General features: G+C 37.8%; 1 protein-coding gene across 6 annotated transcripts in view; it reads right to left on the bottom strand.

Moving 5' to 3' along the window:
* Cep112 (centrosomal protein 112) overlaps positions 1 to 27,488 on the bottom strand; it is a 363,872-nt gene that overhangs the window by 211,077 nt on the left and 125,307 nt on the right. For all 6 annotated transcript variants that reach the window (XM_050164302.1, XM_050164303.1, XM_050164304.1 and 3 more), the window contains one exon: positions 20,050 to 20,185. In XM_050164302.1, the coding sequence (XP_050020259.1) occupies positions 20,050 to 20,185 (136 nt within the window). The remainder of the gene's footprint in view (positions 1 to 20,049; positions 20,186 to 27,488) is intronic.

The raw sequence follows: 27,488 nt of genomic DNA, 5'->3' as shown, positions 1-27,488 counted from the left end.
ACAAAAAATAAATGGTCTTTCTCCAGTAAAGTGCTGTGTCGTTACATCATAAGTTATATGACATGCATAATCTAAGTTGTACAATTACAAAATTATACATTGTATAATTCAAATATGTTATTATATTTAATAAATATTTAAAGAAATGCTAAGAAATTATCTTTCAACTATTTTTAGATACATATACATAGATAGATATATAAGACATAGAAATATATAGACAGGTCACAGATAGATACAATGCCAGGAAGTAGGGAATGGGAGATGGCTCAGTGGTTGAAGAGCATGCCCCACAAGTATAAAGACCAGAGATTGTATCCTGAGAACCCAAATAAATGGGTTGGGTTGATGTAGTAGCCCATCAGTGACTATAACCTTAGAATACAGAGATAAGAGGTCCCCAGAAGAAAGAGGTTAGCAAGACTAGCCATATTGGAAAGCTCTCTGAAGTTCCCTTTGGATATAGCCTGCCTCAATAAATAAGGTAGTAGAGCCATTGAGGATAATTTCTGATATCAACCTCAAGCCTATGAGTGCATATGCACATACATGTGCACACACACATGTTTGCATACATGCAGAAAATATATACATATACATGTATAGCATATACCTACACAGATAAAAAAGGAAAACAAAAACAAGTGGAAGAAAGCTGGATAAACAATTATTTATATGCCTAACTAAATGAAGAATAAAATAATAAAAGTCCTGAGTAAAAAAAAAAGCAATCAGCATTCTTCTATGAATGATAGTGATTCTTTTTTTCTTGCACTGGGGAGCTTCAGGAATGTACAAACATACTCTATCACTGGACTGTATCCCAAGCCCCAATAATTACTAACTGATATAAGAAAGCAAGATGCCTTTTGCATATATTAGTGTGGGGAATGATCAGTATAAAATGGAAGAAAAACAAAAACAAAAATACAAACATTTCTAGAAAAAAAAGTAACTATATATAAATTACTACCAGATTACAGAACACGTTGGTTTTTCTGTTGTGATAAAACACTCTAACAAAGGCAATGTAAGGGAGAAAGGGCTTGTGATGACTTGGATGAGAAAGTCCCCCAGATGCTCATGTATCTGCAGGCTTAGTCACCAGGGGGTGGACCTGTTTGGAAAGGATTCGGAGGGTGGCATTGTTGAAGGAGGTGCATCACTAAGGTGGGCTTTAAGGTTTTAAAGCCCATGACAGGTCAGTGTCTGTCTCTCTGCCTGCTGCCTTCCAAACAGGATATAGAGCTCTCAGCTACTGCTCCAGCACCATGCCTGTCTGTGTTCCACCATGATGAGCACGCTCTAACAGTAACTAAGCCAGGCCTATCAAGGCACAATCCACCATGGTGTGGAGGTCAGTGCTCACGCTGGGCTGACAATTGGGAAACAAAGAGGGCTGTCTGTGTGCTAGTGCTCAGCTCCCTCTCTCCAGCTTCTACAGTTCAGCATCCCTCAAAGAATGGTGTCGGCCGCAGTGGATGGCTCTTCCCAGTTCAGTTAATGCAATCAAGTCAATCACTAACAGGCTTGCTCGGGTGCCCATTTTCAAGGTAATTCTAGACTCCATCAAGCTGTCAAAGAACACGGGTCATAAAAGAGATTTTACTGAAATTAATAAAATGTACAGCATAGCATAACATTAATGGATTAAATATCCAACCCACTAGCCAACAGAACTGGTTTTCTGAAAATTTTAATCATATTAAACCGAAATTATTTCTAGCTGTAAATTATAGCTACTATCTAAAGTCTGTTAAAAAATAAAAGGAATGGTCTGTAAATCAAGAGAGTTATCATTGAAGAAAAAGGCTAGAAAAGTGGGGAGGTGGCGCCCAACATGGGGCTAAATCCACTTAAAAACCTGAGAAGGCTTAAAAATAAGGGAGAGAGAATTTAACACAGATTTTTGCTGTTTGTGGGTGGCTTGCTGCAAAGAAATTGTCCTAACTCAGCAGCAGAAAAAAAACTGGCTGTTTTAAAATGCCGGCTTTCTGGGTTATGCCGCCATTGCGATCTCTCTCTGGCTCCTACAGGAGACAGAACTTTTGAATGGAGCATGTGGAATAAAATGCTATGGCTTACTTGATGGCAATATGGACTGCTATATGCCTGGAACTATGTATGGCTCAGGCGCACCAAATGGCTCTGAGGCGGGAGCTGCTCAGCTCCGCCATGCTAAACTCTGCTGGTCACAGGCAGGAACTACTGTAATTTCCATAACAACAAGGCAATTAAAGTATAGACTTGGCAATAAATAGGCAATACCATGTTACCCCTACATGGTGCAACTTAGGTTTTTAAAAAATGCCTAGCATTTTAAGAACTGCTCCTGGATAATACAAAAATTACAGATTCACAATAAAACAGATTCAGACAGACCACTAAATAGATCACAGTGTTGGATGAATATACATAAGCTTGAAAAAAATATAGAAAATAAAGTTAATGGTTTTAAAAAAAAGATAAAGTCTTTAAAGAGACAAAATAAAATAAAATAGTAGAATAAAAATAAGCCACATAAAAATGGAAAATTCACAGAGAATCTAAATTATGTACATTATGTTTTCTTTAAAATTTTTGACTATAAAAGAGCTAAATACAGAGAGACATTTCCTTCTGCTTTCCTGTTCTCTGAGGGAACCTATGGTCCTATAAATCTATTTCCCCATTAAAGCTGTATATATTATTACAATCTGTCTGCATTCATTTACACCGCTACAGGGAGGGCAGAAGACCCTGGAGCCACAAGCTGCCTGAAATCCATGCAGTGGCTTTGCAGACATCTTGAAAGTTTCAGGCAAATGGATAGAACTAGAAAAAACATCCTGAGTAAAGTACCTCAGACCCAGTAAGACAAACACGGTATGCACTCACTCATAAGTGAATACTAGACGTAACCCCAGAGAAGCTAGGTAAAAAGGAGGACCCTAAGAGAGATACACATGGAGGGCCCCAGGAAGGGGAACTAGTTAAAATATCCTGGGTAAACTGGGGAGTGGAAGGGAAGAGATAGGGGATGAGAATATAAAGGATTGAGAAGGCTGAGTTGGGGGAGGGACAGAGAGACAGAGTAATGAAAGAGATATCTTGATAGAGGGAGCCATTACAGGCTTAGGGAGAAACCTGGTGCTAAGAAAATTCCCAGGAATCTACAAGGATGACACAAGCTAAGACTCCTAGCCAATAGTGGAGAGGGTCCCTGAACTAGCCTTCCTCTATAATCAGATTAGTGACTACCTTAATTGTCATCATAGAACCTACATTCAGTATCTGATAGAAGCAGATACAATGACTCACAACCAAGCATGAGCTGAGCTCCTGGAGCTTAGTTGAGAGTGATAAGGGATCATAGGAGCAAGAGGGGTCAAGATCATGGTGGGGAAAACCACAGAGACGGCTGATCTGAGCTAGTGGGAGCTCAAAGACTGGACAGATAGCTGGAGAACCTGCATGGGACCAAACTAAGCCCTCTGAATGTGGGTGACAGTTATGTAGCTTAATCTGTTTGGGGGGCTGGCAATGGGACCAGGACTTATTCTGGGTGCATGAACTGGCTTTTTGGAGTCAATTCCCTTTGGTGGGATATCTTACTCAGCTTTGATACAGGGGCGAGGGGCTTTGTCCTGCCTCAGCTTGGTATGCCAGGCTTTGTTGACTCCCAAGGGAGGCCTTACCCCTCTGAGGAGTGGATGGGGGCAGGGAGTGTGGAGAGGTTAGAGGGAGTGAGAAGAGGAGGGAGGGGGAACTGAGGTTGGTATGTAAAATGGAAAAACAATTTTAAATTACAAGAAAGAACTTTCATACAGGGCATGCACATAGCTGTTTCTTTCAGTCATTTGTTTTATTAAAGGTAAACATACCCCATTTTGTTTTTAAATATAAGTAATTATTCTATTTTAATAATTAAGATATGTTATTCTATAATTATCAATAACTGACTCTTACAAACAAGAAGAAAAGTTCCTCAAAGTGAAAGAAACAGCATGAAGCAAATCTTTTAAAGTTTGTTTCTACTTTCATTCATGGGTCTCGCTGTGGAAACAGAGTCTTTTCTTAAACAAGCTGAACCCTTCATTTTTTAGCTTATAAACCCCTCTGCTTTCTATAGCAGTCTCCTACTAGAGGAGACGCCTGGCACTCCGGGCTTATACACAAACATTTTGCAGGAAAACCAGAGCATGCAGAGGCAAGCAGAAAAGGGAGGGAGGCTACAGAAGACCCAACACAGCCCTCCACACAACAACTCTACTGTGGTATTCCATGCATAATGTAATCTATACCAGCCACACACTTTTAAATAACTGATAATCTTGAATAAGAGATTTCAAATCTATCATGTCTTACCAAATGTATTTTAACATTTTGTTTAACATGTATTCAAGTTCCTCATGCGAAAATCACTTGATTGATTGAAGAAACCTAGCTGTAAGGATTCCATCACACATGGAATTCCTTAGTACTTATAAAAATGGTGCTTTCTTATCTCAGAAATCTGATTATACTTGGCAAATGATGTGTAATAGAAACCATTCCTACAACAAGAGACAACCAAAACAACATCTTGCTTATGTCACCACTATTAATATTCAAAAGTGTGAATAAACCCCACCCAGCAACCCAGGCTTGGCAAGCGCTGCTCATGAAAACAAGCCATGGAGACAGAATGTGGAGAAGTAGAAAGATTACAAAGGCATGTACTACACCATTGGGAGAGGCTTCTAACTGTAATTCTTGCTTGATACCTGTCTTGTTATATATAATTTTATTTTGTTAAAGTTAAAACCTTCCTTTTTATTTAAACAGAAAAGAGGAAATGGTATGAAAAGTCCTTCTGTATATGTGTTGCTTTTATTGGTTAATGAATAAAGAAACTGCTTTGGCCTGTGATAGGGCAGAATAGAGCTAGGCAGGGAAAACTAAACTGAATATTAGGAGAAAGAAGGCAGAGTCAGGAAACACCATGTAGCCGCTGCCAGGGACAGATGTGCAGGAACTTTACCCGGTAAGCCACAGCCATATGGCAATACACAAATAATAGAATTGGTCTTGTTTAGGATATAAGAGCTAGTCAGAAATGCGTTTAAGCTATTGACCAAACAGTATTGCAAATAATATAGTTTCTGAGTGATTATTTCGGATCTGGACATCCGAGAAGAATGCATGAGCTCACTCAGCTCACGAAGACATTGTGTATAGATGGTAAGAAGAGCACACAGACTCTTAAGATAAAAATGAGGCGCAGGCAAATTGTCTGGTGGATTTGGTGAAGTTGGAAACTGGAGCCTGGTATATCACCGAACAGAGCTGATCTGCGGAGTGGTTCAATTTCCAAAAACAAATCTCCAAAGGCTACCTGTAATTTTAACTATCCACATTTGATGGCCACCTCTTTCTATGTATGGATAAGGTCTTAAAATAATGGTTCCAGAGTTTTACCCAGCTGTGATTCTTTGATTGAGCTGCAATAATAACTGGCTTGGCAAGATATATCCATGGGCTCAAGAGTGGCATGGATATTATGGCGGACAGCCAAGTGCTTTCTGGTCTACTCCACAGGAAGAAACTCATGGCTGTAACTGTTAATCTGGCCAAGAAAACATAGCTGGAGAGTTCAGAGGCCCTAAATGTGAGCCTACTTCTATTGCCTTCTAAATATCTATCTCTATAATCACAAATTAGTACAGCTTTCAGACCTCATAAGGAAATCATCTTTGTATAGTGGATTGCAACTAATAGAGAGACTCACAATTGGTCAAAATTCAGAAACCAAGCATTAAGGAATGGCTCACTTATACATGGGACAACTACATCACTCACCCCATCTAAAAAACTCAGGTAACATGGCAGAAAGAGGGTGGAAAGACGTACAAGTCATAAGGCAGTGAGGTCTGCAGCAAAGCAGTGCTTTCTGGACACAACAGGATGCTGCAGTAAGGAAGTCGCAGAAGCTCTGGTTGCCTGCACAAGATCACATCAGTTAATGCTCCAGCATGATGGTGGAGGGACACTTGAGCCACAAACTCCAGCTAAGGACATTCTGACAGTTGATACTGCTAGGATAGGGAGAATCAGTTTTTTCCCATGAGTGTGGTCTCTGGTAGGTTTACCATACTCCAGTGAATGGCCTTACACCCACAATCTATGGTTATCACTGAATGAACTCAGTGGGTGGGAAAGAAGAAGAGGAGGAGGAGGAGGTGGAAGAAAAAGAAATAAGAAAGTTTGGAGGGTAACATAAAAAAGAGGATCCAGAAAGAGTAGAAGGATAGGAATGAGGGGGGATGTATATGATAAAATATATTATATGAATGCATGGAATTTATAAATGTATATGTTTATTCTCAAAATGTAAAAATGTTATATAACAAAATAATGTGCATATACATAAAGAACCATACATAGATGGAATAGGTTTTATATATCTAAGAACATATATATTCCTTTATGTTCCCAAAGACACATGTATATAAGGACAATTAGTGAAAAAAGAGGCAATGAATTTGAAAGAGAGCAGGGAAGGTTTTATGGAAGGATTTGGAGAAAGGAAAGGAAAGGCGGAAATGATACAATCAAACTATACATAAAAATGATGTAATTATAATCTCAAAAAATGAAATAATTAAAGGATATTGGTTCCTAAGATTACATTATCACTGGAACTTTCACTTCTGTTTTTGTTTTGTTTTGTTTGTTTTGTTTTGTTTTGTTTTTTTTGACACAGAGTTTCTCTTAGCTTTGGAGTCTATCCTGGAACTAATTCTTGTAGACCAGGCTGGTCTCAGACTCACAGAGCTCCACCTGCCTCTGCCTCCTGAGTGCTGGAATTGTGCTGGAATTGAAGGCATGTACCACTGCTGCCAGGCCTCTGCTATGTAATTTGATAAGTCAGTATTTACCTTGTTACACAAACTATATACACAAGCAAACATGCATGCATGCACACACATGTTCAAAGAAAATTAAATGTTAATTTATGATGAATAACAATGCAAAAAATTCAATAAAATACTTGCAAAAATTTTATCATCACATTAAAAAGATCATTCAAAAGGATCAAGTTGGATTTGATTATAAAGATAGTTCAACATAAATGTATTAGTAAATGATAGCACATAAGAGGACTCAAAGAAAAATATCACATGTTTGGGGATTTTTTTACAAAGAAGTTAAAAATATACAATGGAAAAAAGAAAGCATGCTCAACAAATGGTGTTGTCATAACTGTATGTCAACATGAAAAAGAATGAAAATAGATTCATATCTATCCCCATGCACAAATCTCAAGTTCAAATGGATTAAAGACCTCATTATAAGTCCGACCACACTGAACCTGATAGAAGAGAAAGTGGGAAGTTGCCTTCAATGCATGGGCACAGGAGACCACTTCCTAAATATAACACCAGCACCATAGACACTGAGAACAACAATAAATAAATGGGACCTCTTGAAACTGAGAAGCTTTTGTAAAGCAAAGGACACAGTCAATAAGACAAAAAGGCAGCCTACTGAATGGGAAAAGATCTTCACCAACCCCACATCAGACAGAGGACTGATCTCCAAACTATATAAAGAACTCAATAAATTAGACATCAAAATTCCAATAACCCAATTTAAAAAGGGGGTACAGAACTAAACAGAGAATTCTCAACAGAAGAATCTCATATGGCTGAAAGACCCTTAAGGAAATGTTCAACATTCCTAACCATCAAGGAAATGCAAATCAAAACAACTCTGAAATACCATCTTATACCAGTCAGAATGGCTAAGATCAAAAACACCAATGATAGCTTATGCTGGAGAGGATGTGAAGTTAGGGGAACACTCCTCCATTGCTGGTGGGAATGCAAACTTGTACAACCACTTTGGAAATCAGTATGATGGTTTCTCAGAAAATTGGGAATCAATCTACCTCATGACCCAGCAATACCACTCTTAGGCATATATGCAAAAGATGTTCAATCATACTACAATGACATTTGTTCAACTATGTTCATAGCAGCATTATTTGTAATTGTCATAACCTGGCAACAACCTAGATGTCCCTCAAATGAAGAATGGATAAAGAAAATGTGGTACATTAACATATTAGAGTACTACTCAGCAGTAAAAAACAATGACATCTTGAAATTTGTATGAAAATGAATGGAACTAGAAAAAAAATCATCCCGAGTAAGGTAACCCAAAGAAAGATGAACATGATAAGTACTCACTCATAAGTGGATACTAGCTGTAAGGCAAAGAATATTGAGCCTATAGTTTATGAACGTAGAGAAGCTAAGTAACAAGGTGAACCCTAAAGAAAACATACATAGATCCACCTGGAAAGGGGAAATAGACAAGATCTCCTTAAAAGATTGGAAGTTTGGGGGTGGGGGAAGTAGGGATGGCAGAAAGAGAAGATGAGGGGAGAAGGGTAGGGGGAAGGAGAACTAAGGGAATGGGATAGTCAAGAAGGACAGAGATGAAAGCAAAGAAAGAGATATCTTGATTGAGAGAGTCATTATGGAGCTAGCAAGAAACCTGACACTAGAGAAATTCCCAGCAATCCACAAGGATGATCCCAGATAAGACCCTAAGCAACAAAAGAGAGGGCGCCTGAACTGGCCTTGCCCTGTAGTCAGACTGATGAATATCTTAAATGTCACCATAGAACTTTCATCCCACAACTGATGGAAACAGAGGCAGAGAACAGCATCAGAGCACTGGATTGAGCTCCGAAAGTCCAGTTGAAGAGTGGGAGGAGTGAGAACATGAGCAAAGAGGTCAAGACCATGATGGGTACACCCACTGAAACAGTTTACCTGAGTTAATGGGTGCTCACCAACTCTAGCCAAACAGGGAAGAAACAAAATAGGCCTAAACTACTCCCTCTGAATGTGGATGTCAGTTGTATTGCTGGGGCAGACTACAGGCCACTGGCAGTGGCACCAGGATTTATCCCTACTGCTTGCACTGGCTTTTTGGGAACCTATTATCTTTGGGTGGATACCTTGCTCAGCCTGGATATAGTAGGAAGGGCCACGGACATTCCCCAAAGCAATGTACCTTACCCTCTCTGAGGAGTGAATGAGAAGGGGGGGGGGGGGGGGGTAGGTGGAATAAATGGGAGAGGGAAGGGAGTAGGAACTGGGATTGGTATGTAAATAAAAAGAGTTTGTTTTCTTTTTAAAAAGATTCAATTATCAGATTAAAAAAACATTCAAAAGGATCAAGTTGGATTTGATCATAAAGATAGCTCAACATACATAAATTAGTAAAGGATAGCACATAAGAGGACTCAAAGAAAAATATCACATGCTGGGGTTTATGTTCTTGTACCTTAGAAATATTTGTCACTTGTATTGATTTAATAAAATGTTGATCGGCTAGTAGCCAGGCAGGAAGTATAGATAGGGTGACCAGACTACGAGAATTTTGGAAAGAGGAAAGGCTCAGTCTGCAGCCATCACTCAGATACAGAGGAAGCAAGGTGAGAATGCCTCAGTGATAAAAGGTATCAAGCCACATAGCTAACATAGACAAGAATTATGGGTTAATTTAAGTTGTCAGAGATAGTTAATAATAAGCCTGAGCTGATAGGCCAACCAGTTTATAATCAATATAAGTGTTTTGTTGGGAGTGAACTGCTGTGGGACTGGGCAGGACAGAAACCTCCATTTACAATCACATGATCATCTCAATAGATTCCAAAAATCATCACATATCTACTCATAATGAAAGTCCTGAAGAAATTAAGAACTTAAGAGACATGTATCTCATGATCATAAGGACTCTATACAATAAACCTACAGGTAATATTATATCAAATGGATAAAAACTTGAAATATTTCTGATGAAATCAGCAAAGAAACAATGCTGTCCACTTTTTCCATTGTAATTCAACAAATGTTAGAAGTCTTGGAGCAATAAGAAAGAACAGATGAAGCTCATCTACACCTGAAGATGATATGGTACTATACATAGGAGACCAGAAAGATAGTTTCCACCCTGATAAACACTTTCAGCAAAGCATCAGGATCCAACATCAGCAAATGAAAACAGTAATTTTCCATCTCCCCAAAATGAGCTTGCAAGAAAGAAGTCAGGAAAACAATCTCACAATAGCTTTGAAAATAAATAAAATAATGGGAAGAAGATCTAACCAAAGAAAAGCCATCTACAATGAAAATTTTAAAAGGGTGAGGAAAGAAATTGAAGACATCGGAAAGACCTCACACTCTCATGAATGCACAGAATACCATAAAAATGGCTGTTTACACAAGCAATCTACAGATTCAATAAACCTCTAAAATTCCAATGAGATTATTCACATACATACGAAAAACAACACTAAAAACACCCTGAACAGCCAAAGCAATTCTGAGCAAAGAGAGTAATGCTGGATGCCCCACAATGCCTTATCTTAAGCAACACCAATGTATGCTGTGGGAACTTCTTCAGCCAGTAGCCTTTTAAGATACCAGCCCACTTGGGCATGGCCTCTTGTATCATAAATGCTGAGATAAAGCACACGCTCACACTTTCTCTCATAGGTCGAGAGGAAAATCTAGCAATTCTGGTTGAGATGGGATGTACAGAAGCGATTTCATCACCTGGCAATCAGACTTCTCAATGTAAACAACACTCATGGAACCCTTGTATTCAACTGGTCCAAAAACGATACAGATGTAATACAGGAAAACAAAAGAAATGCTTCTGTTTTCTGCATTTTCCCTGGATCCACCAACAGTTAATTGCCACAAATAACACCTGATCTGAAATCCGGCTCGCCATCTGCTCATTATCTGCCCTGACAGCGATGGACTGGCCACACCATGGAACAAAAAAAAAAAAAAAAAAAAAGAAAGAAAAAAAGAAAAAAAAAAAAAAGAACTACCTCAGAATCCCGGCAAATGTGTTCTGCATAGTTCAGCTGTCAATTACATCCATGTAAAACTTGAGAAAGTTTGGAAAGGAATTCTAGACACAAAATAACAGAGTTAAGCATGGCTTCTTGGTAGCCGGCTTTTTTTTTTTTTTTTAATCTGGATAGGTACTGTTTGCTGGCGGCATGCAGGAGTGCTGAGGCTCCTTTAAGAGAAGGCTTACTGACTCAACATAAGAAACAGCAGCTTCCTGGTTCATGCTGCCAACAAGTACTCTGGTTTTTTCAGGAGGCTGAGCACTTAAATTACTTTGCCCATCAAAAGTTTGGAAAGAACCACATCCAAATTCCCAAATATTGTTTATAAAGGTTTGTTTACATTTAAAGGGGGATATATTATAGAGGTGAATACTTTGCATCATTATGGATCTTGGTTTATTGATACAAATTTAAGGTCAATTTTGTTATATTTATATTTCTGCTCTTGATTAAGGTATTGTATTTGTGTAGCTCATTTAAAAATGTAAAATAAAATTAAGAAATACAGGTTAATAGATAGTCACCTATAAAGTCAAGCTTGTGGTCATGTTAGTTAGATTTTCTATATATATAAAGATATATTTCAGTTAAATAATCTTCAAACCTTTCAAAGACCTACAGAATATTTCATTAAAATGTTTTAAGAACTTAGAACTTCTCATGACAATGAGACACATCTGCTCCTGACAGCACCAACTATTTCAAGAGGAAGATGGGCATCAAAGCAGCTCCTTATGGGGTTTGTTAGCCATTTGGGGGAAAAAAACTGTTCTTGCCTGGACTGCTTGGTGTTATGCTGTATGAACTAGACATGTAGGACCCACAGAAAAATGACTGACGAACTTGCCTAAAGGTGAGACTGTCGTTTGGAGTTCCTGCTTCATGAAAGAGTCTGCCAGACATTCTGCAGGACACACAAAAAAGTGACTGACAAACTAACATAGGCAGAACTGTCTTTGAAATTTCATGTTACATGGAAAAGTCTGCTCGATACTAAGGGCCTGTAGGCTGAAGACTGGATGACCAACAGTACAGAAGAACTTTGGGCGACTGTCCAGGCAGCAAAATGTTTCTGTCAATTCTAGAATTTTGGAAGTTGCTTACAATGCACGTCCTGTTTACTTAGGTAATATTATATCCTTCTGGAGACTTTGATGAAGTTGAAGAATAGACAGTTATAATCATAGTTTTCCTTAGTTATGATAAAAGATAATATATATATGCATATATATTAACTGTAATTCTTGCTTAATACCTGTTTTGTCATATGTAATTTTACTATGTTAAAGTTAAAACAGTTTTTATTTAGAAAGAAAGGGGAAGTTGATGTGGGAAGTCCTTCTGTATATGTGTTGCTTTTATTGGTTATTGAATAAAAAAGCTGCTTTGGCCTGTGATAGGGCAGAATAGAGCTAGGCAGGAAACTAAACTGAATGTTTGGAGGAAGTAGGTGGAGTCACTGAGACACCATGTAGCTGTGGGAGGAGAAAGACATGAGCCACCAGCCGGAACCTTGCCGGTAAGGTAAACCACAAACCTTGTGATAAAATATAAAATAACAGAGATGAGTTAATTTAAGATATAAGTAGTCCACCCTCAGCCATAGGTACACCCAGCTCCTATGTACCCTATGCTAAGGCTCCCACTCCCTTAAGATGGCCCTGGGAACATGCCTCTCCCTCCCCCAGGCAAGTGAGTCATGGCCCCAGCATCCCCTGCTACTTCTACACAGCCTTTTCCCTTGGCCAGTCCTTGGAAAGTTTTCTACTTTGTCCTGTTCTGAGTCCATTAAACAGCCTCCCCAATGTCAAAAAAGAAAAGATATAAGAGCTAGCCAATAAGAAGTGTGAGCTAACAGACCAAGCAGTGTTGCAATTGATATAGTTTCTGTGCAATTATTTCCCATCTAGGTGGCCAGGAAACAATCAGCCTCCACCTACAACTGTACAACAGTAACAAAAACAGAAATACACACCAGAGGAACAATATAGATGACCTGAAACATCTCCAGAAACCTAATTTTTGACATATATGCCAAAAAAGCATACATTAGAAGAAAAAGGCAACCTTGCCAACAAGCGTTTCTGGGAAAACTGGATGTCCACAAGTAAAAGAAAAATAAAACTAGATCCCTAGCTCTCAACCCATACAAAAATCAACTAAGTGGAATGAAGACCTTAATGTAAGACCTGAAATTCTGAAACTGCTAAGAGGAAAACCTAGGGAAGAACTCTTCAAGATACAGGCACAGTCAAGGACTTGATGAAGAAGACTCCAACAGAGCGGAAATAAAACCAAAAGCTGACAAACAGGAATGCAAGAAATTAAAAGGTTTCTGCACAGAAAAGGAAGCAGTCAAGGGAGGAGACAACTTACAGAATGAGGGCCATTTTTGCTAGCTTATATCTGATGGAAGAGTAATATGCAGATGATACAAAGAACTACGATATGGCCCAGCTTTACTTCTGGGGATATATCTGAAAAACTCTAAGACAACATCCCATAGAACCACCTGCATATCAATGGCTAGTGCAGCATTGTCCACAATAGCCAAGTTACAGAATAAGCCTAGCATATGTCAACAGAAAGATGAAGAAAGAAATGTGGTATACACAGTGAAGCTGTTTGTCCATGAAGGAGAATGAAGTGTTGCTTGTTGAAGATTGTATACAATTGAGCATTGTCATATAAATGAAATAAGCCAGACTCAGCAAGACAAGTTTATATTTGTCTCATTTCTGAATCTGTGATTTTAGAGACATAAATTGTGCGTATGCATGCACGAGTATGTGTGTGCATGTTTGCATGTCTGTGTGTTTGTACTGACAGAATCTGTCCAGGGGAATGAAGGAGACTAGCAGTGGGTAAAGAGAGCAGAAAGGGAGAGGATGCATAGTAAACAGGGCCAAATTACACTCTGAAACCAATCACTATGACCATGAATATATGTGCATAAAATTTTTCATAAGTAAAAATAATAAAAGAAAAACATGTTATCTATGGGAAAATCATAAATGGTGACTTCTGCCTTTCTGATACAGCCAAGGGATTTTTTGTTTTCTCTTTTTCTCTAAGCATGCCTCATCACATTAGTCCACAATGGTGTCCCTCTTCCTACTGCGCTAGCTAGGCCCTTTTGCATCTTTCCCCTTTGATTTCTTCACTCAGCCCAGGTTTAGTCAAGTTTGATAACATTTCTTTTGGGTCATTTGGGTTGTACTGATTTTTCTGTTTCCCTGCATCTAAACCTTCACTGTTCGTTCTCCTCTCCAGTCTTCCTTCTGCTTGCATGGACACATGCTTGCTTTACTTTTCATTCATTCTTAGGGTGAAGCTGAGGGTGCTGACATAAGACTTTCCTCTTTGGATATAGGTGCTTCAAGCTCTAAATATTTCCTTATTTACTACTTCATCTGAACTGAATAAATTTTGATATGCCATACTTTTTTGCTTTAAAGCAGTTCAAAATTTATTTTCTTTGTTTTACTGTCCTTGACCCATGAATTACTTTTAAAAGTCTGTTGTTTAATTTTCAGATATTTGAATGTTTTACATATTTATTTTGTCATTCATTTGCAATTTATGATAATGTGGCTCAAAGAACAAACTTGGCATAATTATATTCCTTGCAAATTCATGATACTTGTCTTGTGGCCAAGCATATCATCTGTCCTAGAGAATGTTTCATGGGTGCCTGCAGTCATTGGGTGGGGTGACTAAAATCACCACCCGAGCCTCAGATTCCCCCAAGTGGCACGACCATAACCAAAACAGCATGATAAAACTTTGAGACTTATGAAGATGAAATTTTCCCAAAGAAAATGAGACCTTTGCTCATGACATCAATTCAGTTGATCTGCAAAATTAAAAGACTTCTCAACATCTTCTATGGCATTCTAACAGAACTCAGTGATATTCTTTCTTTTACGGGACTTTCACGTATTCAGTTGCTGAGAATTATCAATAACCAATCCCTCTGATTGCTCAGCAACATTCCATTAGCTCTTGTCCATCTTTTCATTTGTTGAGTAGTATTTGAATTACTGATGTTTGGGACATTTATGAAGAAAGTTGCTCTCAACATTTGTGCATAAGTTCTTATCTGCATCTACTTTTATTTCTCTTCATTAAATACACAGAATACCTGACATACAGTATGTTTAACTGTTTTTTTAACTGGCAATCTTTCAAAATAGTAACGCTGTTTTTCATGTTTTCTAACAACAAGCAAGAACTCCAACTGTATCACATCTTTTTCAACACTTCATACTGCCCACTCATCTTTGTCATTTAATCTAGTCTATGTAAAAAAGGGTGACATCTCACTAGTGAGATGTTCAGCATCCTTTTATGTGCTTCTGGGACATTAGTGCATCTCCTTTGAGGTGTCTATTTAATTCTCTGTCTATTTTTTAATTGGGTCATTTGTCTTTTTATTGAGTTGTATTAATGTCTTTCATATTTTTGACACAAATTCTTTGAAATGTAGAAATTAAAATATTTTCTCCCATTCTCCAGTTTTTCCTTTTGTTGTCATTTATTGGAGTCTTTCAAAGAGCAAAACCCTTTAATTTTGGTGAAGTCAATGTGGCAGTTTCAATTGAAATTGAATTTCCATTGTGGTAAACAATATGTCTTCTTTGATATATCAAGTTTTAGAAGTAAAATGAAGTTTTGTTTATGGTCTACCGAATTTTGTAACTGATTTACAAGAGTAAATATTTAATATGTTGTTTGACATGGTAGAAAGTAGAAAATTTGTCTGGTTCATGTTTCTTGGTCTAATAACCAAAAAAAAAAAAAAAAAAGAAAGAAAGAAAATACCAGCCACAGTAAAAACACCCCTATGATCTCTCTGTGCTTCCCAGCACCTTTCCAGCATGTGAACTGAGAAGTACTGCCTTTGACACACAAACATATGCCCTTTGGTCTAGTGTAATGACATATTAATTCTAATTTGTATGATGTTTTCTTATAGTTATCTTTATATTCCATGAAAATAAATGACACATTTTCGTCATCCTTTTAACAAAATTTTTGATTTATTTTAGTTGTGTCTTTTGTCAAAGCATATTTGTGGATTTGTCTGATAATTAATAGTACTCATTAAGCAGAAAAAGCCTATTAATGTTTGCTACTACAAGAGCGTCCTTTGTTGGACTCTGGACAGTGCATTGTTCTCTGATCCTGTTCTTTGGCAATATTCCCTCTCAGGTTCTCCAATTACCTTCTGAATATCTTTATGAAAATGTGCATCTTCATAATGGTATTAGTACCCATACTTTGTTGAAATAATAAACTAGCCTAAACTAGTCTCCATATTTCAACGAAGAGTGTAGCCCAAAGTAACTTCTACATGCAGTGTGGTGGTTGGGCAAGCAGGGTGTAACCTAAGACTATAGGCCATAGGCAAGCAGCAGAACAACAGTGAGTCACAACAGCCAGCCACTAGCCAAGTCCAAGCTGAAGGCTGCCATGTTATACGCAAATAAGGCAACTGGCAATGCGTACCAAGCAGAAAATAGCTGTTGGTCACTTCTGTCTCTTTGGTTATAAAAACAACTCATCATATTTTGAGACTAGGGTGCTGTGGATTCTTTAACATTTTTATTATAGCATAGTGCCTAGTTCTATATTTTTTCCTTTTCTCTTTTTTTATGATTAAGTAAACATTACAAGGTTCAACTGGTCTCAATGTTTCAATTATTTATATTTTCTCGACTTCAATTTTTTTGTTGTTGCAGAATATTTATTTACACTATGAAGATCCATCTCTGACTAATGCACCTTTTGATTGCTTTAATAAAGAGCTAAATGGCCAATAGCCAGGCAGGAAGAAAAATACGTGGGACTTCTCAGGGGAAAGACCTCTTGATTAGGACAGACAATAGTTCATCAAAACCAAATGGCTATTCCATCGAAATTAACTTATAAGACTAACAATTTTTTTTATTTATTTTTTTATTTTTTTGGTTTTTCGAGACAGGGTTTCTCTGTCCTAGAACTAGCTCTTGTAGACCAGGCTGGCCTCGAACTCACAGAGATCCAGATGCCTGCATCTGCCTCCCAAGTGCTGGGATTAAAGGTGTGTGCCACCTCCGACTAGCCTAACAAATGTTCCTCATTTGATCATTTATAAAGTGCCAATTTCCAGGTGGTTAGCTAAAATGGTCCAGCACTACAGTTTACTCTATCAAGAACTTCAGATAAGCCTTTCACTTTCCCATCACATTGAGACTTGACAACAGCTAATGTGGAGACCCAAAAATATGAGCCTATTTCCACCTTGTCTGAAGGTCAGCTTGCTCAAAGTTGTTACCATTCCACCCTGATCAAAGGTCAAAGAATTGGAACTTCTATTCCTTCTGTTGCTTCAAGGTTATCGTCTGCTTCAACCTCAAAAAAAGGCCCCACTTGATTTAGGTCAGAGAGTTCTGCTCTTTCAAGATTATTGTCAACAGATGTGGCTAATATCCAGACCTTGTATTTCAGGAATAGAGAAGTAGTTATGTTTCTACCCCAAACAAAAGTCTAAGGACAACTAAATTCCTACTCCCTTAAGGAGATAACAATGAATTCAACCCAGGTTTGCCTACAATGTTTTAGTCTAGGGTGTGGGCATTACTTGTCTTATTCTAGCAACAGAATGTTTAACAATGAATGTAACCCGCAACCTCCAACTGTTATATTCATTTCATTGTATTATGTTAATGCAGTTTTTTAATCTTACTCCTATCTTTTGGGGTCAGAAATATTTTAAGCAAATGGGAATTAAACACAGGTAATTTCAGTAGTCACTGGAACTCCCTCCCGGTACTAGGTACTATCCTGTGTTTTCCGTTTTATTATTTACATTCATGTCTTCGTTTTCTTTACTATTTTTCTAATCTCCATGCCCCTACCCTGGTAAGTGGTATTTTTGTAGAAGCTGGTATCTGAAGAGCTAACTCTCACTGGACTTGATCTTTATCTTATTTTTCAGGGTCCCCTAAAGATGCTGTCACCCCCAGACAACAGAAAGTAATTTTAATAACATGATGCTCACACTTCTAAGAGGTGGAATAGATGATTTTTGGTTGTTCAGTGGGTTATGGATATTTGTCATCTGTTAGTGAGGTTGGTTGCAAGTTATTATTGGCCATACTCAGGGAGGAAACCAAGCAAAGGAAATTAGATTCAGGGATCTCATTCTGAAAAGAAAAGGGGGGGATAGAAGAATGATTATTTCAAACTGAAAAGGCAATATTTGGGAGCTGGCTGCCCACAAAAAAAGATTACATAACATTGTAGTGGTGTGTTCTTAATCAGCCTGGCTGGCCAGCAATCTACAGGGATTTGCTGTCTTTGTCTTCTCTCCATGCCTGGTCTCTTCTGCTAGAACTATAGAAGTGTGTGACCCTGTATGGCTTTTACAGAGTTGATAAGGGCCTCATGCTTATGTGGCAAACACTTTATGAACTGTGACATTTCCTAGTTTGTTCAAGTTTTTTTTAATATTTATTTATTATGTATACAATATTCTGTCTGTGTGTATGCCTGAAGGCCAGAAGAGGGCACCAGACCCCATTACAGATGGTTGTGAGCCACCATTTGGTTGCTGGGAATTGAACTCAGGACCTTTGGAAGAGCAGGCAATGCGCTTAACCTCTGAGCCATCACTCCAGCCCAAGTTCTTAAATTTGTATTTTATAATGTATATACCTCCTTTTTGGGAAATCAGTACACTTCACATTCTTCTGATTCAGTTCTTGCATCCAGGGTCCAGCCCTGTTTGAATTCCTGCTCTCACTGCCTTTGATGAATTGTGATATAGGTGTGTAAGATGTCCTTCCCAAGATGCTTTTGGTCATAGTGTTTCAACACAGCAACAGAAACTCTAACTATGACAGAAAGTACTATAAAGTAATCTAAATATACTTACTACAAGAAACTGATAATTAAAATGTAGTCATCTTCAAATGGTAAAATATATTTACCAGTAAAATATTCTAATTAAACATAGAATGCCAATATATATATCAAATATAACAAATCAAATGAGAATAGTAGAAAAAAGCTTTTAGTACTTATATAGTCTTTTCTTTTAAAAATTTACTCTGAGAATTTCATTGGAAATAACAATCATATATTCTTTCGATAAAAGAATCAATACAAATCAACATGCTTAAAAACCATATTATATGGATATATATAATATTATATATATTACATTCATAAAACTTAAATTCTTATGTAATGAAAAGATATTATATTTTATACATAAATTATAGATATTTTATATGAAATATAAAATTAATTTAAATAATTTACATAAAATTAATTTCTCATAACTAGAAAAAAAACATGAGTAGACATGAATAAAAAATTAAGTTAGATATTACCTATAATATTTCAGTTTGCATACACAGTGTTAATGTAGAGTCTTCATAATACTTAGGTAGTTGTAATAATTTCCTCTATTATTTTGCAAAAATCTAATTTTATCACAAAAAAAGCTACCATAAAAACTTAACCTTCAAGAACTGGAAACAATCTATTTCCTCTTGAGCTGCCCATTGAAAGATCAATAAAAGTATTTACAGAACATTGGGAAGCACAGACCTGGTTGAGTTGAGCCCATGGTCTGCAGAAGCCAGCATGTGGAAGCCTTTGCCTGGTAGGTTCATCCATCCCCAGGGCAAGATGCATTCCCACATCTTGCAGGGACTTTAGGATTTTTAAATGATCATTCTGGCTTCAAAGATGAATCAAGGGATCATACCCCTTTTCATTCTCAGTCTCTGGCCCAGTGTTATTGCTACTTTGGACAAAGCTTTCTTTTTCTTAAGATGGAGGTCTCACTATATAGTGGCTGGCCCGGAACCTGCCATGTATATAGGCGAGCCTGGAACTCATAATTATGCCCCACCTTCTTTTTAATTACACATACTCACGTGAGCCTGTGTGTGGGTATCTACAGGTAAGCTCAGTTCTTATGGAGGCAGTTGGATTCCTTGATGCTGCAATTACAGGCTGTTAGGAGCCAGCTGGTGTGGATGGTGGGAACAGAGCTAGGGTCCTATGTGTTTTAACTTCTGAGGCAGTCCCCTGCCCTCACCAAGTGGTTAAAGTGAGATGTTTCTGAAGATGAGTGTGTATCTTACCTGCTCTTTCATCTCCGCATAAACCTTCTCAGAGTTCACTTCTACCTGCCGCTTAAACTCCTCCAGGGCAGCATCTGCCTGCTGGGCCTGCAACCTCTGAACCTCAGTCACACGGCAGAGTTGTTCCTCCTTCTCCCTACAAAGTTCATAAAGCTCCAGAGTTACACGGGGAAAGGACGAAGAAGGGACTTGGGAGGGGAAAGGGAAAGGGGAAAATGATGTAACTCTTTTTAATTGCAAACTTTTAAAAAATTAAAACCAAAAAAGAACTAGGTAATGAAAGAACAAAATTAGCCCTCTCTAAAATAAAAGTCAGATAGCATTTTCAGATCCGTATTCTATAAAGTTTCTCTTTCAAAAGCTGACAATTGAGCAATCTGTCTGGGTGGGGGCAAAAACACATAATATGCATTTTGATGAAGACATAACTATATTCAAAGATGCCCCTAAAAACAAACTATACAAAACTATGCATTTACACCTACTGGTTGATAGATAAAATGTGGGCTATCTATACAATGGAGTATTACTTAGACTTAAAAAGTAGGAACATTTCTTTAATATATTCTACAACATGGATATTATTTATATAAAATTTACAAAATATTAAGGCAAGTAAAATAAGTCATAAAAAATAACATGTGGTCCCATTTATGTAAAAAGTTCAGAACTAAAATGTTGTTGTACAAAAGATTTCCACACTAGCCCAGAATGGAGTATAATAAAGGTTTGTTTATTTGGGGGTAAATTCACACCATCCGTTGCCCTGCAGATGGTCAAAGCAACAGAACCATACAGTGGCCTAAAACTGTTTTTACTAGTTCACCTGCCTAAAACTGATGGCCATCATATCTGTTCATACATCATACTGAAACTGTACCCTCAAAAGGATGTCACAAAGCAACAGAACTCTCCACATATTGATAGACGGAAAATATGAAGCCATTAACTTATTAAATGCATTCAAGTTCTGAAGCTCTGACTAAGATTTTGTAAATTAACCAAAATATTTGTATATAGCATCTTTTATTTATCTTCACAATAAGCCCATGCAAGAGGTACTCTGTCCTTTGTCTTATAGAACAGGAAACTGGGGCTTGGACACATTTCTAAGGTGATCCTTGTGGGAGCTCCAGCCAGGACTCCATAGTTGAAGTGGGCCTCCAGACTGCCTCCTGCTGGCCGCCTCCCTGTGATGTTTTCCTGACAAACTAGGCTATCTTCCTTCCCTACTGGCAAGTTCATATAAACACACAAAACTGCCTATTCCTAACTGTAACAAGGACACATGCCAGTGATAGAACAGTTTAACTCTTGTAAATCAATCTATGAATTTATCACAATGGGAGGAAACAGCCTTCCCAAACCATCCATTATGCTACTGCCCTTTAAAAGGTGAGCAGAAAGAACTTGAGCTTTCGGGAGTTACTAGAATCCTCCCTCTAAGATATGTCACTACAGGTTCTCCTATAGAAACATAATTATTTCATATCAGAATGTCAAATTTCTCCTTGACTCCAACCTGGAAACCTTTCCCAAGCCTGAGTGGTCAACAGACTGATAGGAAAAGTGGCATGTAGCGTCCATTTAAGCAGGGCTCTTCAGTCTCTTTATAATCAAACAGTATTCATGGGGGGTAGTTCTTCCCAGATCCCATCACCAACTCAGCCTGTGTTTGGGCACAGCACATCTGTACCTAAGGACCCCTTTGCATATGGGCTAAATGAACATGTCATGAGTCCTCATCTCCACGTAAAACCACCTGTGCCTATTTATCCGTTCAAATCCTCATCTACATCTATCTTCTTGAACCCCTGATAACAATCACGGTAGTACACCCTGACAAACCCATGTCTTCCATAAGAATCCCTCCTCTTCTTTATAATGATAGTCATTATTTGCATGTCCCGTGGGGTTTAAGGCTGCTCCACAGCATGTGACACCAAGCATGGGAACAAAGCCATTCTAATCAGGCTTCAGGCCAGATGCTGCTTACAGTCACTACACTTTACAGCAATGGGTACAGACCTCTGGAACTTTGAAAACCTTTGCTTCAGGTGTTTGTCTTATTTAGTGGTGTGTGTGTGTGTGTGTGTCTGTCTGTCTGTCTGTCTGTCTGTCTGTGAGTGTGTCTATGTGTGTGTGTGTGACCCCCACACATGAGCACACATGCTAGTACACGTGTGTAGGTAGACATGCTTATGTCATGTGGAAGCAGAGGACAGCCTCAGGTTTACGCAGGAACCATGCACTCTTTGTTTAAGCTGGTATCTCACTGGTCTAGAACTCATCAAGCAGTTTGGGCTGACTGGACCCAGAACGTGGTGGTCGTGGAGCAGGTGGACGTCATTGCTCTGCCTTCCTGCTGGGAATGTAAGTGTGAGCCACCACACTCAGATTTTAAACATGGGTTCTGGAGACTGAACTCCTGTTCTAATGCCTGCACAGCAAGCACTTTCCCAACTGTGCATCTCCTCAGCCCCAACATGTTCATATTTAATAGAAAGAAAACTATCTTTTTGCCTACTAGTTTTCCAACACATTTTAAAACAAATGTCTTCAAGGTTAATAGAGTTATAAGTTGCAAGGTCCCAATAAAAGTAAGGATTTTTGCCACTTAACATGATAAACTCTTAGATAACAGTGGTTAATAATGTCATGTGGAAGACTGACCCTATGCTATCACTATATAAAACATCAAGCACTCCGATGGCTATTGGGGCTTTTATTTAGTTTGGTCCATCTACACTCTCTATATTATTCTGCCTAAGAATCAGAAAGCCTTGATCTATATGTACAAACAACAATCCTATATATACTGAACAAAGTGATTGGCTATTAAAATCTTTGCATATAGAAACTACATATAGGAACACTGTAAAGTCATATAACTATAGCCACCAAAATCTAAACTTTAGGAGGCAAGTGGATGTTTTCTAGTAGGATGGTCCGAGTGATAGCAAGAGGCTACTTGTTTTTTCTGTTAGAGGCTCAAAGAAAAAGAAGCTATGGTAGGTACCTGGTGACCCCATTTCGGTGTTGGGTTAGTCAGGGCAAGGAATATTCATCCATTGCTTAGAGATAAAAGGGACCAACCTATGTAATTCTTTAAGTGCTGAGACACTCTTAAAAACATTTGAGAAATGTTTTAGATGAAACTTCATCAAACACTTACCTATGTTTACCTATACAGAGAAAAGAAACAGTACTGGATAATATTTGAAAACATCAAATATTTAAACACTACAGTTTAAAATTATATACCATACGTTTACCTAAAGAAAATCTATTAAAAATAATGTAAAAATATATAACCTAAAGCAAAAATACGCATTTGAAAAGTATTTAATTATATGTGTAATAGTTCACATGAGATGTTTAAATGCTTTAAATTTAATAGGGCAAATCTTTTCTTCACATCAGTTCAATGTGCAACTAGGTTCAGCATCTAAAATCATAAACTTTAGCCATCATCAATATATTTTATAGACCATTTAAAATATCCCAATAAATTCTGTACATGTTCTCAATTCACAACTTCTATCTTGATTGAGAACCGGCATTTTTAAAAAGTATGAAACAATAAGCCCAAGGAGCTAGATAGATGGCCCAGTGGCTAAGCATGTACAGTACTCTTTCAGAAGACTTGGGTTCAATTCCCACAACAATATAAAGTGGCTCATGGCTGCCTGAACTCCAGCTCCACGAAGATCCAACACATCTGGCCCCTGCGGGCACCTGCATTCATCTCTACATACCCCTCCATGCAGACAATTTAAAATAAGTTTTAAAAATGGCAAGCAAAGGGAGATGTCAGAACTCTGACTGGTGGAAGGCCCTCCACACGGGCTACTCTAATCACACAGTATAAAGCTAATTGTCAAAGAAGGTCTCACTCAAGGCAAATCAGTATATTTGCTCAGTCTGGCATGTACATTCATCTCCACACATTTAGGATTCTTATGTCTTAGTGTAGATTGTCTTTAGCTTGATTTAAATAAAAAATGATCATTTTAATGAGCTCCATTAAACTTACACAAGGTGCAAAAAACAGAAATAAAACTTTAAGCCTTTCAGCCAAAGATCTTTTCCTAGAGGTCATAAAAAGGCTGTACAAGAGACAAAACAGAGGGAAAAAAGTGACTTTCAAGATTATTTTTTTCAGTGGACTCATGCAGCTGAGGATTAATGCATCACTCAAATGCCTTAAAGCTCGACTTCCATGAAGATAAAAAGGTGGAAAGAAAATTTGCTTTTTAGCTGTGATTTATTTATGAAATTTTCCTCATCTAAGTACATAAAGGATAAAGAAAAAAGAAGCGGCATTCTTACCCAGCCACAACTTAGCTCAGATTAAAGGGTGCTCTGAAGTGCATGATTATTTCAAAAAGGGCAATAAAATGCAGGAGACTAATGGACTACAATTTGGTATTTCTTGAGCTTTACAAGCTAACGTTTATATGTGCAAGCCAAGTCTAATTTGAAAATCTTCCTTTGGCGCATTTCTGTACAGCACTTTTGATAACGATGGCTGTAGTCCAACACGGATTTCTAAGGCTTCACATTACAGTGCACTTCATTTGCTGCCAGCTTGGCATCCCCACTGGAAACTCCAAGAAAAACAAAACAAAACAAAAAACTTCAAACAAGCCTGGAAAACAGCTCGAAGTCTCCATCCTTTCCATCTGGGCTTGGAGCACAAGCTTTTCAAGAGGCAATATCACCTACCTTTGGCTGCCAATCAGAACTTAAATTAATTAGACTGAGTCAGTAAAAAAAAAAAGTCATACCATTTACTTAGCATGATAAAAAACACTGCTTTATCTTCTTCTTCATGTGACTTCAATATACACTGGCCTCTGCTAATTCATCTAAAACATGGGGACTGCTACAGAAACTGCAACACTTGATCTTCTTCCGGGGTCAGAAAGGATGTCTAATAACACGAGTGTTGGCATTGCTTTTAATATTGACAAGATACCAATACTGCGGGCCCCAACTGACCTGTAGAGCTAATATAATCCATGTGTTCAAGGTCAGAGGCCAAGTAACACAAGCCTCTAGAAGATGTCTAAAACAAGGAATGGGCTCATCCCTGAAGTCCTCTCAAAGATCAAGGCTTGGCAACGCCTTGACTTTAGCTTCTCCTGGTGAACTGCCAACTTGCAGAACAGCAGGGAATAACCTGAAACTACTTTAAGACACTACACTGGTAGGGGTTTGTTACAGCCACAACAGAAAAAGAGTAAAACATTGGTAATTTTCAGACACAAGGTGGTCAAAGGTACCAGAGGTACTTAATATAAAATTCTTTAAACTTCTTCAAAAATACTCTGGGGAACAAAAGAAGAGTTGGGTAAAAGGAAAAGAGCTGGATTGGGCAAAGAAAATAAGGATAAAATCTGTTGTATTTCTTTGAATATATGGATTGTAGATTTTCAGTAACTTGATGGTCTTAATAATATCAGGTTAAAAACAATGTAAAAATGAATTCTTTCTCCAAAATACAATACCTAAATAAAACATGAGCAAGTTTTTGTGATGAAAATTGAGGACTTCCACAGACTACTAGTAAAGCCAAGCGTTCTTTGACTAGGATGCATCTGCTCAAACCGGCTTCACTATCATCCAGATAGTGAAGTCACTTCAGCTATGAAAAGACTTCTGGAGATCAAAATGTCTAAAAGAGCAGCCAACAACATAAAGTAGTTCTATAGAATTCTCTTTTGACATGAACGTAACAGTCCCAGAGACCCGGCTCCCAAGGCCAAACTCTGATTTTAAGGAACATGATTGGTCGAACGTGCTAGTTATGAATAAGTTATGGACTTCAGCTAGGAGGTTCATAAATCCTTTCAAGTCAATTGAATTTTAATTAAGATTCAACACAAATGGATCTGGCATGACTCTCCTGGTCAGCTGCTATTTAGGAGCTGAGAGGGATCCTGGGGACAAATTCTGAGATCTACTCACTATTACAAAAAAATCATAAAACAAGTAGAAGTGGTTTCCATCTTGGAGAAACATCAGTCAGAGTAAGAAAAAGGTAAAAGAGCAAAGAAGAAAATCAAACAGTGCTGCAATATTTTATATGCTACAATTTAGACAGACTCATGCATGCTGTAGGAATATAAATGATGCAAAGAGGCAGTGAATGTCTCCATGGGAATTAATCTCCGGAAGTGAAGAACTGGCTCAGTCAGTACCATGCTTGCCCCACAAGCGTGAGGTCCTGAGTTTGAAGCTCTAGTGCCCACATAAAAAGTTAGGTGCAGTAAGGGGCATCTTTAACCCCAGATCTGGGGTCTGGGAGTGACAGAAACAGGAGAACCCTCGGCGTTCACAAGCCAGCAACCAGTTAGTGAGCTTCATGCTCAGGAGGAAAGTCTGTCTCAAAAACAAGTTGTAAACTCATACAGGAAGACACACTGACAAACGGCCTCCACTCACATACATATATGAATCCATATGTATTCATGCACACACACCACAAACACACCCCAAAAAACAAATTTAGAAGACCAGATGTATGTGTAATAAAAAATAAAACTACAAAAATAAAGGCTTATGCTGTTTAAAGTTTTATATAATATTCTTATGCAAAATAAACATGCCCATTATATGGACATGCAAATAAAGCAAATGAACTCTTATTCTGAAGCTCAAAAATCAATTGCTATTTCATAGTACAAACTAAAAATCTTGAAAAATGAAATTATTCTTTATGAGTAATAAAATAAGACATATACAATGAAGAAACAATTTACTAAAATTTTAATCCTTAAACTTCACAAAAAATCTTAAATCTAATGTTGTTCCTTTTTCATTCCCTATATGTAAGAAGCTACTGATTAATAATTCCATGGAAATTACACACCATCTGTGGACATATTATCGGCATATCCATGGATACAATTAATTTTAGAGAGTATTATTTTAGTAAATATGGAAATATAGGTTTTTCCTGTAAAACGGTCAAGGCTAAAGCTTTTGGAACAGACACAGAGCCATTTCTTGTTACCAGGAAAGAAGAAAGGCTGTGAAGTCATTCAAGCAGAATGACAAGCCAACCACAGCCAGATCAAAGGAGTGAAGAAGAAAAAGGCTGAAACGTGAAGCTGAAATATTTATTCCCTTCAAAAACATCACCCAGGCCTTGTCCCTGGGCACTTGAATACTTCAAAGTAGCTGGGAAAGATTCTCACTTATGTTCATCACTATGCACAAATAGATCAAATTTTAAGTAGTCATATTTTCTCCTTATTTATCAAATATATATGCAATACTTATCATGGAAGTCTTCACTTACTAAGAATAATTTCTAAGTGATGTGGTTATTTCTTAGTGACAACAGATATTTTCTAGTACTTCCAATAATGGTATTCCCACAACCTCTAACACCGATCATTGTGACCAAGTGGTGAACATTAAGGGAGAGC

The sequence above is a fragment of the Alexandromys fortis genome, unplaced genomic scaffold, assembly GCF_014885135.2.
Source record: "Alexandromys fortis isolate MF-2015 unplaced genomic scaffold, M_Fortis_MF-2015_v1.1 scaffold_156, whole genome shotgun sequence".
NCBI classification, from domain to species: domain Eukaryota; kingdom Metazoa; phylum Chordata; class Mammalia; order Rodentia; family Cricetidae; genus Alexandromys; species Alexandromys fortis.
Note: the sequence above shows the minus strand (reverse complement) of the source record. Positions and strands in the feature narration are given on the sequence as shown.